Source organism: Dermacentor andersoni, chromosome 2 (assembly GCF_023375885.2).
Source record: "Dermacentor andersoni chromosome 2, qqDerAnde1_hic_scaffold, whole genome shotgun sequence".
NCBI classification, from domain to species: Eukaryota; Metazoa; Arthropoda; class Arachnida; order Ixodida; family Ixodidae; genus Dermacentor; species Dermacentor andersoni.
Window position 1 is genome coordinate 147,232,841 of NC_092815.1, and position 16,296 is coordinate 147,249,136.

At 42.6% G+C, this 16,296-nt stretch overlaps 1 protein-coding gene across 1 annotated transcript in view; it reads right to left on the reverse strand.

The window, feature by feature from the left end:
* LOC126540950 (L-sorbose 1-dehydrogenase-like) overlaps positions 1 to 16,296 on the reverse strand; it is a 75,568-nt gene that overhangs the window by 20,655 nt on the left and 38,617 nt on the right. The window contains exons 12-14 of the mRNA XM_055076471.2: positions 15,135 to 15,279; positions 13,648 to 13,802; positions 1,024 to 1,201 (exon numbers count right to left, since the gene is read on the reverse strand). Coding sequence (XP_054932446.1) covers positions 1,024 to 1,201; positions 13,648 to 13,802; positions 15,135 to 15,279 — 478 coding nt within the window. The remainder of the gene's footprint in view (positions 1 to 1,023; positions 1,202 to 13,647; positions 13,803 to 15,134; positions 15,280 to 16,296) is intronic.

Here is a 16,296-nt window from a genome sequence, read left to right on the forward strand (position 1 = left end):
GTTCGAAAATGTTATACTCTCATGAAAAATTACTTCCTACACGTCGAGAAATCTATTCGTCGCGGCAGCTATGAATAGGCAGTGCCATAACGAACGGTGGGCAGCCATGTTTTGTTCTTTTTAAAAGGGGTCATGCTCCGGCTTTAAAAAAAAAGATTTTTTGTTGTCATAATAATGTATCTTTAGTGTGCACACGCCACATTGATGCGGTGAGATTTTTTTTTTTTTTTTGGTTTTGCGATGTGGCGTGACAGGCAGGTGAAATGGATGTAACTCAAGAAAGCTTGACGAATAGGGGAAGAGCTAATGGTACAGGAGGCCTACAATTGCAAAGAATTATTTTTATTTTGTTGAGCCTACAGTCATGCATAAACAGTGTGTATACTTCATGTGACATGAGTAGATTATTGTTTTTTTAATGTCAAGAAACACACAAGCGAAGTGGTGGTCACCTTAAAAAGTTTGTTGTAATTGTGGATGGCTAGTAGCCGTAATGGTGTAGAAACAGATTGGAAAATCTTAACATTATAGCGCCTCAGGTTGTATTCTTGCATGCTAGTGTAGTATTGAAACGTTTAATTTAATTATTTATCGCATAACCACGCGGAAGCTTTGACCAAGAAACTTTTGCACACTTAGAAGTAGTTAATAATAGATAAATTGCGATAAATGGCCTGAGAGCGCAGTAGCAGGGCAAGTCAGAAGGACAGACGCTTCCTGTTACTGGACCATTGAGAAGCTGCGTAAGAGCAAATGTTGCCGTCTTGTGTTCCTTATTCACTGTTCATAAAATCCTACCCCTTTTTTCGTTGCCGTGAGACGGGGATCAGGGGCGTGGGTTAATTTCATTCAACGCAGAAGGTCCTACGTGTATAGTGTACGCGAATCAACTGAATCCCTCGTCAGCCCGCCTATCGTAGAATCACTGGTGCCATTAGTTCACCTAGCACCCTGGTTTACAGCTCATATGAATATACAGGCGTGTAGTGTCTTAAACTTGAAGAAATATATTCGATTACTCACCTTCGACTAGTGCGTCAAGGTCTGTTATATCTGTAAGAAATCGAGGGTCAATAATGGGATATTCTTCAGGATCAGTGCTTTTCAGCCGAATGTAACCGGATGATCTTGGGCGCAAAAGTATTGGCACAATCATTAATACATTTTCCCCTTGCTTCAGCTTGTAGTAATTTTCGTAAATCTGAAAATTGTCATAAATGAAATCATTAAACGAGTAGCAAAATATGTTATTCTATTATCATATATTCATAGCTCTGTCATCTTATTTATGCATAATGCGGTACCCGGAGTACTGTATATCGTTACGTGTAGCTGGAGCCCAATACTATATACAATTTATTTACAGGGAAGCTAACAGAAAGCCAAAATGGCGACGCTATATCAAGCGGCGCCACGTCGTCTTCTTCTTCCTCAGTGCAGCCTCACTGTGGTGGCTGTTCCGTAGCAATATGCGCAAGTTCGCCAAGTGAAACGAAGAAGCATGACACAAAAATATATTTCGACAGATCGCTATTATTGACAGCATAATACGCCACAAGCACACATTCAATTATATCGCCCTTATTTGCTATTCGTGCAAAGACACTATACCAAAAAAAAAAAAAAGGAACGGGCCCTGACATGCGCATTCCTGGCAGGTTTGAAATGATGCAAGCACATTTGTGTAAAATGAAGTGTGTTATACTTTTCCGCATAATCACTTTGCAGCGATGCACTGTCGCCACAATTGCACGCGAATCTTTGCCGAAGCCTTCGTCTCGTCAGCGTTTCGTCTGGCGAGGCACACCTTCCAAGCGTGCGCGCATTACCGTCATCGATATCGGCAACAGTTCTATGCGGGTTGCATGCCAGGGAAAAGACACTGCCCGACACTGCGCGACCACACTATAGGCGCGCAGTTCACGGATCGTTGGGCCAAAGTTTTCGCTGCTGCTCCTCAACTTGCCTATGTTAATATTCCGTGTTGGGATCCGTCACATCGTGGCCCCATCCATTTGTACTTACTGGAAAAACAAGCCGTGGTTGCCATAGCCTCCTGAGACCCGGGATGTATTTGGGTGCACAGATTTTTCCCAAACGTTCAGAATAAGTCAGTAGGGTTATGAAGGTGAAAAGTGTTAAAGGTTTTTTCAATAGCCCTGACAGTTTCAGCACAGCGCGATGTCCAATATATTGGACACTGGGACGCTACCCGGTCTTTTTTCAGCCAGCGCGCACGTAATGACGTACCGCAGATATTGCGCTCAAACTCGCGTGCAAAAATATTTTAATAACTCGAAAGTGAAAGTAGTGAATGATGTACATAAAAAAGAGCATTCCTCTGCTCAACAAAAATTTTTCTCTTGTGTTCACTTCCTGTGGGTATTTTCAAAACACCTTTTTTTCCTTGGTGATGCAGAAGAAGAGCCGACATTTGGTGCAAAAGAACTTAGTTTTCATGTCGCAGCCCTGTAGTCTGCAACGGGCAGCGTTTGCAGTGTCTGCCTGCATTGAGCAGTGGGCAGTGCTTTTGGGGTTCTCGAGCAGACAGTCGAGCCTGCTTTGATAGCGGATGCCACTCGGCTTCGTTCGTACTCTCCGTTTCATCCTGCTGCTTGCCTTGAGCCACGAGAGTCTCAGCAACAGATTGGCGGAACTGCATATATTTGAGTATTTCTTTCCGCCATTTTTTTAGGGACCGTATGTCCAGCGTGTACCGCACCCAGGAGTTCCTGAGGGCAATGTCGAAGAGGTGAAAGAAGGCTCTGATTGTCCACTTGTTAACGCGTGCATTTATCCTATAGTAACTTATCATTCGGTCTGCCTTGTCGACACCACCTATCTTGACGTTGTACATGCGCACAACATCTGATTGAAGGATATCGATATGTATTCTTTCTCTTACGAGACCGCCTGCCACAGCTGCCTTGCGGGTCCTAGCCATAGACTGAAAAAATAAAAGTTATTGGCTTAATTCATCCGACACGCGAGGCCGGTCCCCCACAGAAAAAAAGAGATGCGATTTCTTCTACAAGCCGTCAAATGCCAACAGTACTCGCCTGCTCTTCATAACAAGGTCATCGCAAAAGCGCGGTCAAAATAACCGGGTTGAGTCCTAGCGTCCAACGTAATGGACACGCGAAATCAAAGGAAGCGTAAAAAAAAGTAAGCGCGCGAACAGTTTAAATTTCGTATTCTGCGCGTACGCTGTTGTATTAACTTTAATATAAAATCAAAGATATGCCTTGAAAGCTGGTAGAAATACGAGAAATAGTGCTTACTTCTCCGGCAGCTGCCGTAAAACGCCGCGCTGCTGAATGCCGCCATTGTGGAACTGTTTCGGTGGGAATTTGAACGATGTATTTTCATAAATGCTGCATAGATGGCGCAAGCAGGCATCCAATAAGTTGGACAGCGCGGTTTTAGGAGGATGAAAGCCTTGTCACAGGAGTACTGTCTCGCTTCTGAATGTCCAATATATTGGACAAATCCCCATAGCGGGGTCTCAGGAGGATGAGCAGTCGTTGCCATAGATGTTACAGGAATCACGGAAGTCCCCTTCAAGTATCCTAACCGAACTATCTAAGTGAAACAATATTAAATAGTAAATTCTGGGACTGACGTGGCAGAAGCACGATCTGATTATGAGGCACGTTTCATTTTTCTCACCTGTGGCTCTTTGACCTGCACTCAATGCGCGATACAGGTGCGTTTTTTTTATTTCTCCCTCACCAAACTGCGGCAGCCGCGGTCGGTATTCGATATCTGGCCCTCGCGCTTCGCAGCGGAACGCCCAAAAAAAAAATCAATATGAAGACTGTAATAATAAACAAACACACAATATTTACTCAACCTGGCGTCTGTTGTACATGATTATGGATCATCCCTGTTCAGTAATGCGAACCTAGCCCAACCTAACACCCTTGTACACCTCGTCTATTTGTTCTTGTTTTTTTCTCGCTTTTACGGCGCACACATTCCGGCCCACAGAAAATTTCGTTTTTAGGGTATTATCGCAACCACAGGACGTATCACCTGAACCTAACGTTAGGCTCTACCTCTGAAAACTTAGCTGTTGCACACTACCCACATTTCCTCGGATACTTGGCTAAAAACTAAGTTCGCGGGATTTATTTCTGATATTCCTGTTGGTTTGCTACTTTGAAATCAGTGTAATAATAAGGTTACTAAACAGATAGCGAGCTTAATATGAAACAAGTAAAGCATAGTAAAAAGTAGACTTAAGAACTTGGTCGCACGAACAATTGCCGTAATGAGTCGCAACACTTGAAATTTATGCAGAAGAATATAAATTTTGGTGGGCCACAGACACGCTATTCCACGAAGCCGGAAAACTCATAGTCTTCGTGAGTCGACAGTTCGAACAGATGACGCGGCGGAGTTAACTTACAATAGCTTGTAATCCACCGGACAGACCCTGCAGTTTGCCCACTCGATGCGGCACGTGGATTGCGCACTGTTAGATACGGCACCTTTTCCCAGGAAATGCCCATGTCCTTTCCTTCGTTTTGTGGAAAACTATGGAAATCGATAGGCGAAGCATGGCTAGACTCAGAGCGGCCTAGACTCAGAACGGCCACTGCAACCACGCGTATCTTGCAATTCTTCTAATTTATCTAAAATTGAAAAAGAATACGGCACAGCCAATCTGAATAACTGTTGAGGGCAATGAGATTAGCATTGAAGGGATGATGTGATACACTGTAATGCCGAAGTCTTGTTTATTTCATACTCATAGTGGTCCTTATGAAACCCGTTGCTCATCCGGCCACTTAAGTGCGACACTCGCTCACCAAGGTCACCCATGAGCATGACGGCACGACTACTGTTTGACGCATGCACAGTGACAACACTGGAATGGCAAACAAGAAATGATGTTGATGGAAGGACAAACTCGGTATGGCAACAGTGGCTTGACGACAGTGAGATGAGAATCCTAAAATGATGACGATGGTATGAACACGACAGCGAGACAACGATCGTATGAGGTCAATGGGACGGCGACGAGTGTTTGTCCTCAAGCGGATGACGAAGCTGGAATGACGACGATGGCGCGGTCACGATAGCATGAGTACGACGGCACGACAACATAAATATGACAGCTACTTTCTGACGACGAAGCAACGGCCACGCTTGATTAACGCAGAGTGATTACGCTAGAATGACGGAGAGGTAATGATGTTGATAGAGTGACGAATGTTATAGGACGAGGACATGACGACAATGGGAATAGCTTCTGAAGAAATGACCATAGTAGAACGACAGCTTGACGACGGCGGCATGACGAGAATGCGATCACCAGAACGACGCCGACGCCGGCAACTGAGCGCATGCCCAGGCCGTTTCCCTTCCCCTATTCCTCTACTTCCCTCCTCGCGCACTCTTCTTTTATCTACCGCTGCGTTCCGCGTTCGCTTTTATCTTTCACCTGTGCTTGTTCGCTCGGTTAGGAGTTATAATACCGCAAAGCACGCCGACGCTCACCGCAGGAGCGTGGGCTTAAGAGCTGTACTCTAAAACGGATCTTGGGTTTTGTGTGTAGTGTTTGCTGGGACAGGTAGTGTCATCAGACATGTAGTGTGAGCAGACGTGTAGTGTGGTCAGGTTAGGTGATGACTTTCGACACTTTTGTAGATAGTTTCATCAGCCTGGCGAAAGTGGCACCAGTCTACCGAAGCCCTGGTGCACACAATACGCGGTGTGGCTTTTGACCTGAGGTTCCGTTGCGAGGAGCGGCCCTTTCAGCACTTCGGGAAAATCATGTGGAGACGGGCTGTTGGCGACGAAGTAGCTTGGCGTGGCAACTTGCTGATGCATTCCAACTGTATCTTTCACAAGTGCAGCGTCTTCTGCACGAACACTGCTTGAAAATCTGTGACTTACTTCAGGCAGTTGTGGGTCACACGAATGGAATCTTGTTCCTTGCCGTCCAGTATAGGGCACTGCAATATTATTGTTCGTCATGTTATCATAGACGCGGTGAAACAGCTTTGCATTTCTTCCACGAACAGAGTGACGAAATCAATAATGAATTTTTGAACATGAAAGTCCTGTAAGCATTATGAAGGGTGGGCAGTAAGGCTTTCGCTCGTTCCTTTCGAAGAATGCAGGCTAAACGCCGCTGATAACCGGGTCCTGGATATATTGCTGATGGGCAAGATTGTATGACGAAGACGTAATAATGACAAGGGCGTGGCAACGGTATGAGGAGAATGGGATGACCATGAATGTAGGGCGAGGATGACGTGATGGCGACAGGACGACGAGAGTCAGATGACGAAGCTGGAGTGACGGCGTTGGAACGGCCACGACTAAAGTATTACCATGAATCTCTGAAGCCTGTAGGACGACGATGGCCCCTTCAACGGCACTGGGATGGCCATATGGCAATAGATGCATGATAGCGACTGTCTGATGACGACGCAATAAGGACGATGACGTGGCAAAGGTCGCATAATCATGATTAAACGCGACAGCACGATCACACCAGAACGACGAAGAAATGACGATGTAACCAGCGCAACATTAGGAACTAGCCTGGTCTCACTCCTTGCAGCAGAAGAAATTACGTCGATGGAACGACGAAGGCATTCTGACGAAAAGAGTATGACGACAATGGGATGACGTTTCTCAAGTGATAACGACGGTTAAACGACAGCGTGACGATGAAGGCATCAGAATAATGTTATGTCGAGGGCACTGTGATGATGACGGCTGATGAGGGTGGGGTGAAGAAGTTAGAATAAGCATGATGCCCCAGCCACATGACGAAGACGGCATGACAACAAATTCATGACGGCGACTGCGTGGCGACGATAGCATGAAAACAGCATGAAGACAATCGGATGACAGCTAGTGTATGGCAACCATAGCATGCCGAGTACTGTATTGCGAAGACTGTAAGAAAATGATAGCTTGAAGATCGCGTGATGACGACGGCGTGTCGACAGTCAGATGGCGAATCTAGAGTGACGTCATAGGATGGTCCACGACGGCGACTGACAGCCAGTGCCAGATGACTGCATGACGACACCGCGCGACGCAAACGGCACGACGAGGGTCGACTGACAAAGATGAAATAATTAAGTTGCAAGGACCACACAACGGCCAGAACGTCATCGTGACCACAAGCGCATACATAGTGGCAGAAGCCGTCAGACAACATCGACCACTATGTCGGCGTAGAACACGTGACGACGACGGAATGATGCGAGTCTGATTACAGAGCTGAAACGACGACGATCGATTTGGCGACATCGCGACAACGACCACTTACCTAGTGGGTAAAGCTGGTACACAATTTGGGCCACTGGGCCGGCGGAATATGCTAGATGTGCACGCTGAAAAGGTGCTAACAAGCCAAATAATGATACTCGTATTAATAATCCCTCATCTGTGGCGAGCACCTGCATGTATTCCTGCGGTTCATAAATAACGAGTTCTCTTCCCTCCTGTCGTTCTCGGCTTCCGGGTTTGGTGCTTTTGTACTTATAGCTTTATGTTATAAAAACTATGTCGCCTAAATCTTGTGCGCAGTAGTGCAAGCTCTTGTTTATCTATGTGAAGTCGTGCTGTGCAAATTGACGTTTAAGGTGAAGGACGCGATGGGCATTACTCATACTTGACGTTGATTGTACCAACCGGTGCACGGAGGCACACTCCTCTGCCAGCCATAGCTGCTGCGGATACCTTTCAGGAATGCTGTTTCTGTTTGTAGAATTTCTTTATCGCTCTCTAATACGATGCAGAAAGCAGACTTTGTGGGAAATATCTGCGAAAGCACACTTTATTCTACGAGAATGCCGTTTCTGTTTGGACAATTTCTTTATATCGCTCTCCTTAATACAATGCAGAAAGCCGATTTTGCAGGGAATATCCGCGCAAGCACACTTTGTTACGCTTTGTTACCCATACTTTGTTACGCTTAGCACACTTCGTTATGTTCATAAAGGTAAACATAGGAAATCCGCCTAAAGATCACCACCGTAGTTACTACTCAATGAAATTATAAGACGAGGAATGTGTATGACCTGCAAAATGCCGACAGTTTGAGTGTGCATAATGAGTGAAAGTTAAAAAAATTTTCATTCGAAACGTTTCACTCTAGAAACGTTACAAACTGGGCAGATGAAAGCTTCGATTCGCCTATCAAAGGAGAGCGCTGGACCATTGATAAATCTAGGCGATTCATTGATGCGAACATACTGGTGTATTATGAAGTAAGCGGAGGATATTGGCATATATTACCAAAATAGCGAACCTGTCCCTCATTGTTACCACAGCTGTTAAACTCGCGGGACGCAGCGAACATCCTAATGGTAGGACATCCGCATGGAGTGCGGTGCTACCGACTTGAAATCCTGGTACTGCCGACAGGCCACCGCTTGTTCTTGCGAGTAGGCGTGACCCCAGCCTGGTTGTCAGCTTGTTCCGGTGGTTCGCGTCTAGAAAGCGGGCCCTGCAGATGCTTCTACGTGTCGTCACTGAGCGCCCTTTCTCGAAACACAGACTGCATTCTGGCAGGTCATCTGCACCGGCTGTGGAAAGCAGAAAGTGCTGGCGCCGTGTACTTACCGCTGAAATATGTAGAAGTGCGCTCCCGCTCAAGTGTTCGGCCGTTACGGGACCTCAACACTTGAAAAAGGGTGTTCTGGCCCCCCAGTGACAGAGGAGCAAAACAGCCCCCGCGACCGCGTCAACACCCACGACCGCGTCAACACCCACGACCGCGTCCTCCACCTTAAAGAGTAAACTTCACAACACGACTTTACATAAGATGAACAGTAGACTGCACACCTGCGTACAAGATTTAGATGAGATCGTTTATTTTTGTTTGTGTGCATCCAGTTAGTGTAGCAGACGTCTACTGTCGGATGTGCACAGTAAAGCTCCGAATGTAAACTCCATGTTACGAAGAATGTGTTACTTCTTCAGAGTTTAGGACTGCAAGCTATTGCTTCTATAAAGCGGCACCATATTCTGAAACGGACTCTATAAGCGTTGTCAGCTTGGCCGGAACCTGCAGTTCGGCGGTGGTACACCCAGATTACGAGGTTAATCTGTTTGCTCTTGCAGGTGGGACGTGTTCAGCACATTATCTCTTGTACTGTGTCTGAGTGTGCATCCCTGACGATTTTAACTGCCTCGTGTGATTACTATTGTTGCTGTGTTTTTGGCGGCTACATACGTGACTCAGTGGCTCAGAAGGCAATTGAAGATTTGCGTAGTGAGCTTAAAGAAGAACTCGAGGAGATCATGGAAGCATTGAACGAGATTAAAGAACTTAAGAAGGATGTCGGTGATCGTAAGTGCACAAAAAACGAACTCGCAGAAGTGCATCGTGAGAACAGTGAGCAAAGAAAATTGGCGAGCTTATTATTGAAGAGGTGTCAGACTCAGATAGAAATACATGTCACAAAGTGCCTACGGCTAGACATAACCAATTCAACATAGTTGTGCGTTTTGTACGATGCGAAAAAATAAATCATTTCTTGTCCAAAGCAAAGAAAACAAAAATTGAAACGCGAATGCGAGGCCTCAACGTTTCTCGTCCTGTTTATGTCATTGCGCATCTAAGTAGGCAAAACAAACAACTGTTGTGAGCAGCTGTTTGAGCAAAAGGAAGAGGTAAATTACAAATTTGTGTGGACAGTGGGCGGTAGTCTTTGTCAGAATACACGAAACGTCACCTATTTTACGCATCTGCAGTATGCAGGACATAGAAAAAATTCCAAGGTGAAAGTTGTGTTGATCTAAACGTCTGCTGTACAATTCTAGTTTGCATAATGTTCTCATCGTACTCTAGGCAAACAAAGTATTTCGAATATAATTCTTTTAGTGAAATATTTTCAAGCCTATACCTTATTAATCAACTGTCCGTCATTAAGCTTAACGCTAGAAGTATGCGTAACAAGGAATATGTCTTACATGAATTATTTAACAATATAAAAGGTAAATTGGATGAAATAATGTGTACTGAAACATGGTTAACTGAAGATAGCAATCCGCCACACTTCCGCGGTTGCGATTACTTTGGTCCTATTCGGGCTGCTGGTCGCGGTAGTGGTGTGGCTATGTGTTTACCGGAACAATCCTACCATGAAGTGTTACGAGAGTTTGCACTTATTCATGATGATGATGCTGAATGCCTAACTGTCTGTTTAAAGAAAGTTACAGTTGCTAAGGTCTACAGGCCACCTTCTGGAAATATACTAAATTTATTACATTGCTGGAAAAAAAATTTAAATTTCATGTGTGAATTTAATGCTACATTTGTAATAATCGGAGATATGAATAATACCATGCTGGCTACCATTACATATTCCACAGAACGTGGCAGCATATTCCAGTCTTATGCATGTACAGACCTTATATTATCGACTACTTGCGTAAATAATGAAACTGCAACATTGTTGGGCCTGTGTATCGCAAACGTTCACCCCTCAATGACATCTGGCATTTTATATACAGGTATCAGTGATCACGTTCCTGTCTTTTCTTTTTTATCTGTTGCAAGCAAGAATATTAAAAACATGCCCAGGTCAAGCTCCTATTGGGATAATAACTTGCACACGCTGAATACGTTTCGAACACTTCTACATGATATAAATGGGGAAGATGTTGTGATGCAATTGGATGTCAATGTAGCCTGCAAATTATTTTTCGAAAAATTAAAGGCGGGTTTAGAGCTCGCAGTACGAAAAGAACATAATAAGAAAGCTAGAAAACCATGAATAACGACAGTTCTTATGAAAAAATTCACAAGTTAGATAAATACTACCATCTATTTGTCAAATAACGAGATCCTTGTAAACTAACTCAGTTCAAAGGATTCAGAAACAAATTAAATAGGGAACTCAAGAAAGCGAAGCCAGAATATTATAAATCACTTTTTTCACGTATTAGCAACGCCCTGAATATACTCTGCCATGACCCTAACCATCTTACCCACAGGACAGCTTCGAATCACGCAGTACAGCTGCCAACGCCTCTAGGTACAATTCCTTCCCTACGGCCACTACATTAAACACGCATGTCATAGCTAGTGACGAATATGCGCCTTCCACGTTAACCTCTTAGAGGATACATTCATCTTTAGGAGACATGGTGTAGTAAACCCTATTTCTTGAGCGCCAACGACCTACATTGAAGTACAATGATTACTAAGAGAGCTTAAGAATCAGACATCTGTAGGATGGGATAACAATAAAGCTGAAACAATTAGGCATGTCTCGGATATTATTTGCAAACCATTGGGGCACATATTAATTGCGTGCAGAAGTCTGGTGTATGTTTAGAGGATATTGAGATTGCCAGGATATGTCCAGTGATGAAAAAGATTGGATATACAAATGTTAATAATTATAGGCCAGTCTCTGTACTTGCTGTGTTGTCTAAACTGTTTGAAACCATTATCGGAGATCATTTAGCAAGTTTTCTTGAGAATAATAAAATGTTGTCTGAACCGTATTTCAGTTTCTATAAAAAATTTTCCACTCTGCAGGCAAAACTGGACGTAAAGCACACAATAATACACAACATAGAAGAGAGACTATACACAATAGGTTTCTTTTTATACCTTCAGAAAGCTCTTGATCCGGTTGATCTTGACATAGTGCCGTCGAAACTCAGTTATTATGGCATCCGAGGAATTGCACTTGTCCTAATGAAGAGTTACCTAACAAACAGGCTGAAGTATGCAGCCTTCAAAAACGATGTGTTGCAAAAATGGAAAATATTCAGATGGGTACCCCAAGAGTAAATACTTGGGCCATTATTACCTAATATATACAAAAATGATCTAGCTCAATTACCAAGTTTCCAGAGTTTAATTATGTATGCTGATGGTACTAATATCTTTTGCGTTGCCAAAACCCTTTTGCATATACAGCAGCTAGCTAATGAGTATTTAAATGCAGTACCAATTTGGCTATGTAAGAACAAAGTGTAATTAAATGTAAATAAATCTAGGCATATTATTGTCGGGCCAAAAGATAAGCCTTTTAATGAATAAATCACAATAATATTTCATTACACTAAAATATAGGAGGCAGAGGCACAGAAATTTTTAGGTGTCTGGTTTCAAAAAGACCTATGTTGGAATATACATATTGAAAAGTTAGCGGCAGAACCAACTAAAACTGTTGGTTGCCTCTTCTACCTTTGGGAGTTGCTGCCATTCTTGTTAAAGAAGGCGCTCTATTAAACGCTATTTAATTTCAGATTATCATACTGCTAGCTCAGTATGGAGTACCATAAGCAACTAGAATTTGTCTAAAATTACTGCATTGCAGAAACGGATTCTGCAGATTTTGAAAACTACCATGGACGACCGCAGGGCTTATGTACTCACCAATTGTTGCTTAAGCATGAAATACCTAACGTAACCCAGCTGTATACATATAAACTAATACAGCATATGAAAAGATCAATTACTCAGAATGGCGTCAATTAAACGTACACCACACTATTGCCTGAGAAGAAACATTATAAGGACACCAAAAATTGCAGCTAATTATGGTAGACAGCATATAAACTATAAAATGCCCATTTTGTTAAATGAAGTAGGGCAAGAAATTAACTTTAATACACACATCAATAAAACATATTACAACGTTAGTATTAGAATGTGATACTATGCAAAATATAAGTTTTCTTCGGTGTTTTCATGGAAACTTTACTTCTATTTGATTTTTCTGCATTTTGAATGCTTTAAGATAGTGCGTGAATGCACTATATCTAAAACACAGTTATAAAAATATTCTGAGTTATCTTGAGCGAAAATTATTGTTATCTGTATTTTTATGTATAGAGTGCATTTACACCGTTTACGTAAATATTGCTCTATGTTTTTAAATTTACACTAAAATGTGGGAATAGAAACGCGTGTAAAATGTATAAATTTCTGCGTGGCACAATGTTGCCACCGCTTTGTCGCTGAGAATAATTGCCGCAGCATTTCCCGCGCACCAATACGAACTACGTGGTGTCGAAATAGATGCCCGAGCGACGCCTCTTCGCTGGATAAAAGAAGCAAATATCTAAGCCAGCGCTTTTGCTGAGTGCATGCTCCGGAAGCAATTTCGGAGGCGGATACATGCCACAGAAGTTATTTTGAGAAGTTACCTATATTCAAATTTTGCTGTGTCCTGATTGTATGTAAATGTGTTTGACGTGCATGAGAACCACTTCAGTAGGCTTCTTACATCACGTTAGTTATGTAAAGAGTGACTGTCCATACCGGCCCTGCACATGTGAATGTTCCAGCGAAGCTGTTACAAAGCTGTTACCACTGTTACCAAAGCTGTTACCAAGCTGTTACCACTACAACTGCTGAGGGTGGTATGCAGCGCTTTATTGATGGTTCGGATGCTTGTTTTAACCTTGTTCTTTATTAAAACATATGCTGTTCTGTGTTGTAAGGGTGATTTCAATGAATGTATGCACTGCTCGTTTTGCTTCACTGAGCGCTTGTCGCCTATTTCTTAGGGTGGTATGAGCCACTGTATTTTTTCCTTGCTTTCGGGAGTATGAGCCATGGCTGCTGATGATAATTTGATGATGACGGACAAGAAAAATGCCGACCACCAATAGGCTAACAGCTTCGCTGTAAAATTAGGATCTTACCTGTGATATTCCGATTACACTGGCTATGTATCCTGCTTCAGGAGTAGTGGGATTCAGGGTCACGAAGAGAAATTGAATGTTCGGATGAGTGGGATCGACGTTTGGTGTGCTTAAGAAGGCAATACCTTCGACACCAAAAGCATGAATAAGTGGTCCTGAAACAAGAAAATTGTAAAGGTCCATCATAATTGCGTTTGTGAATGTTCATGGTAGTATTTCTTGCACTATGCTGTTTTGGACGGATTGGCTGTGCAGTAAGTTTCCTAATTCTCACTCTGTGGCCGAAGTTACTGAAAATTTGCCATGTCCCCTTAGCTTTGCGCTGTACTAAAATAACAATTCATATATCATTGATCTTAATAAACAGTAAGCTCATATCGTAACGCAGTGGTTTCGCATCCTCAGTTAACGCCTGCCTAATCTGCCACATTCTTTTCTTCAGCCAAGAAAAAAGATGGTCGTATTCTATATCAAGTGTACTAAGTGCATTGTCCACCATCGACAACTGAGACGTTAGCTAAAGTTGGTTTTATAAAAAAATTTGTTTGTCCTGTCAAGTTTGTCCTGTTTGACCTTAAATGATAGCATCAATAGTTTAAATACATTCATAAATGATTTAACGCGACGATTTACGTATTGTCACACTACATTGCGTATTTTCTAAGCTTGGATTTCGTGATGCCCGAAGTCATGATTAGGCGTGTGAACTTCATTTTGATATTTTGAATATTTCTTGCTCTTTCTGAATTTCATGGTCATCAGGCGGTAATCGTTGGCACATTGTTCCATCGTCATCCAAGGTCGCGTACATTCCCTATTCAATAGACACCAATAGCGCGTCGGTGCTAGCACAATTTTATTCTTTCCGGGTTCGAGAGTAGCAGCACAGAAATTTGGGAGCACAAAGAAGTCAACCATTTTCATTTACATTTAGCGTTATGGTGTAAAGCATAGGTTGGGCTTGAAATTGTTTTCTAAAAGATGTACCCCCAACGTTTCACAAAGGTACTACAAAATTTTCTATTACCACGTACTACGTAGATATAGGTATAAATGGAAAAATTAAGTCGCTAAATTTTATTCGATTTCGACAAAGAAAATGCTAGCGGATTACACTTCCCCTAAATAGTGACCTTTTTTTCTATTTCAAGAAAAAAGCTCGGGGGTAACATCAATGTTGGCCCCTCTGCCATGATTCGCATTTCTTTAAAAAACGGATAGGCCTAGTATAATTTATTTTGGCATATGTAGAAACCACAAGAACACTGGAATTCAAACGGAATGAGGCATAAAAATATTACAGCTCTACGAAACCTTCATGCAATGATATGTCAACCTCTTCCACGCTGTCCTTGTGCTTGTTTATTAAGTATATCACCCACGCGCACGTATAACGCATGAATGTCATGAATGAGAATTCGTATTCAGCAATATCCCTTTGCAGGCACGAAAACACAAATGAATCGCAATCGTGCGGTCTCACTTACCTGTTCTAAACAGTGAATATAGTGGTATTGTAGACGGTAAATAATAGTTGATTTCGATGTTCTCTGCAGACGTTGCCGCTATACCGTTCACGGTGATGTGATCGAATAGATTTTCTCCCACAGGAAGGTCCGCTATTACGTTTATCTGCAACATGTGAACCGCGTGCTTGCGTGAGACGAAACGCTTAAATATGCTGGGAGCATCACACAAACACTTTTGAATCGTGTTGGTATACTATTCAAGTTCGCGCGATCCCAATTTTCGTACTCTAAAAACTGATATAATTTTTTCTTCAAAGAACGCGATAAATGGTGAGTGTGAACCTTGGAGCTACATTTATGGATACATCTTAAGCGCTCAACATTCATGTATGGCACTAACGCTTTATCTACATCTAGAAAAATTTAACAAACAAAAAATAAATACTTCACTTATGTGATGGCAATTGATGTATACACCGCTATGAAATATATCACCGCTATCTTCTGTAAATAGTGTGAAAATTTTCACCTATGCCATAAACACATTTGTTAAATTTTTCAAATGCGCTGTTATCGACCGCGACAGCATGGATTTACGAAGTAAATTATTCGGATTCGGTAAACGTCGTCATTGGTTTCGTACGGCTGTGGGCGCTGTTTTACACCCTTACTCATGAACCAGCCAGCCCGTTTCCGCACACTACTACATGCGTGTTTGAGTGTCCTCGTCGAAGAGGTAGGTGTGCAAATTAGGCCGAGCGACCTTCCAACTAGAGGGAACAAAAATGAGGCGTAAGAACTCATATTTTGGTTAGACCGCGATAATATCGGTGTGTTGTATTGCTCGGAAAAATGGATTACGGTGGAGGGTCGTCCGGTGCCTCTGCCACAAAATGTTCCTCTAAGAGGAAGCTTCTTTAGCTATGCAATATATCAACAATTTGTGGTTATGACAATTTGAAATTTTCGTAACTTTTGTAGTAGTTTCAGGTAACCTGTCAAATCATCGATGACATTCGTCTGTTTATGTTACTCATGCAGAGGCAGTTTGTAGAGCTGTATATCTTTTTCCGCAGTGGTACATTTGTAAGCCTACTGCTTTCATTTTTTTAAAGCTTACTCGATTCCGGCAATTTTACCAAGAAAGGTTTATCTCTTTATTAACATTGTTGCTAAAAAC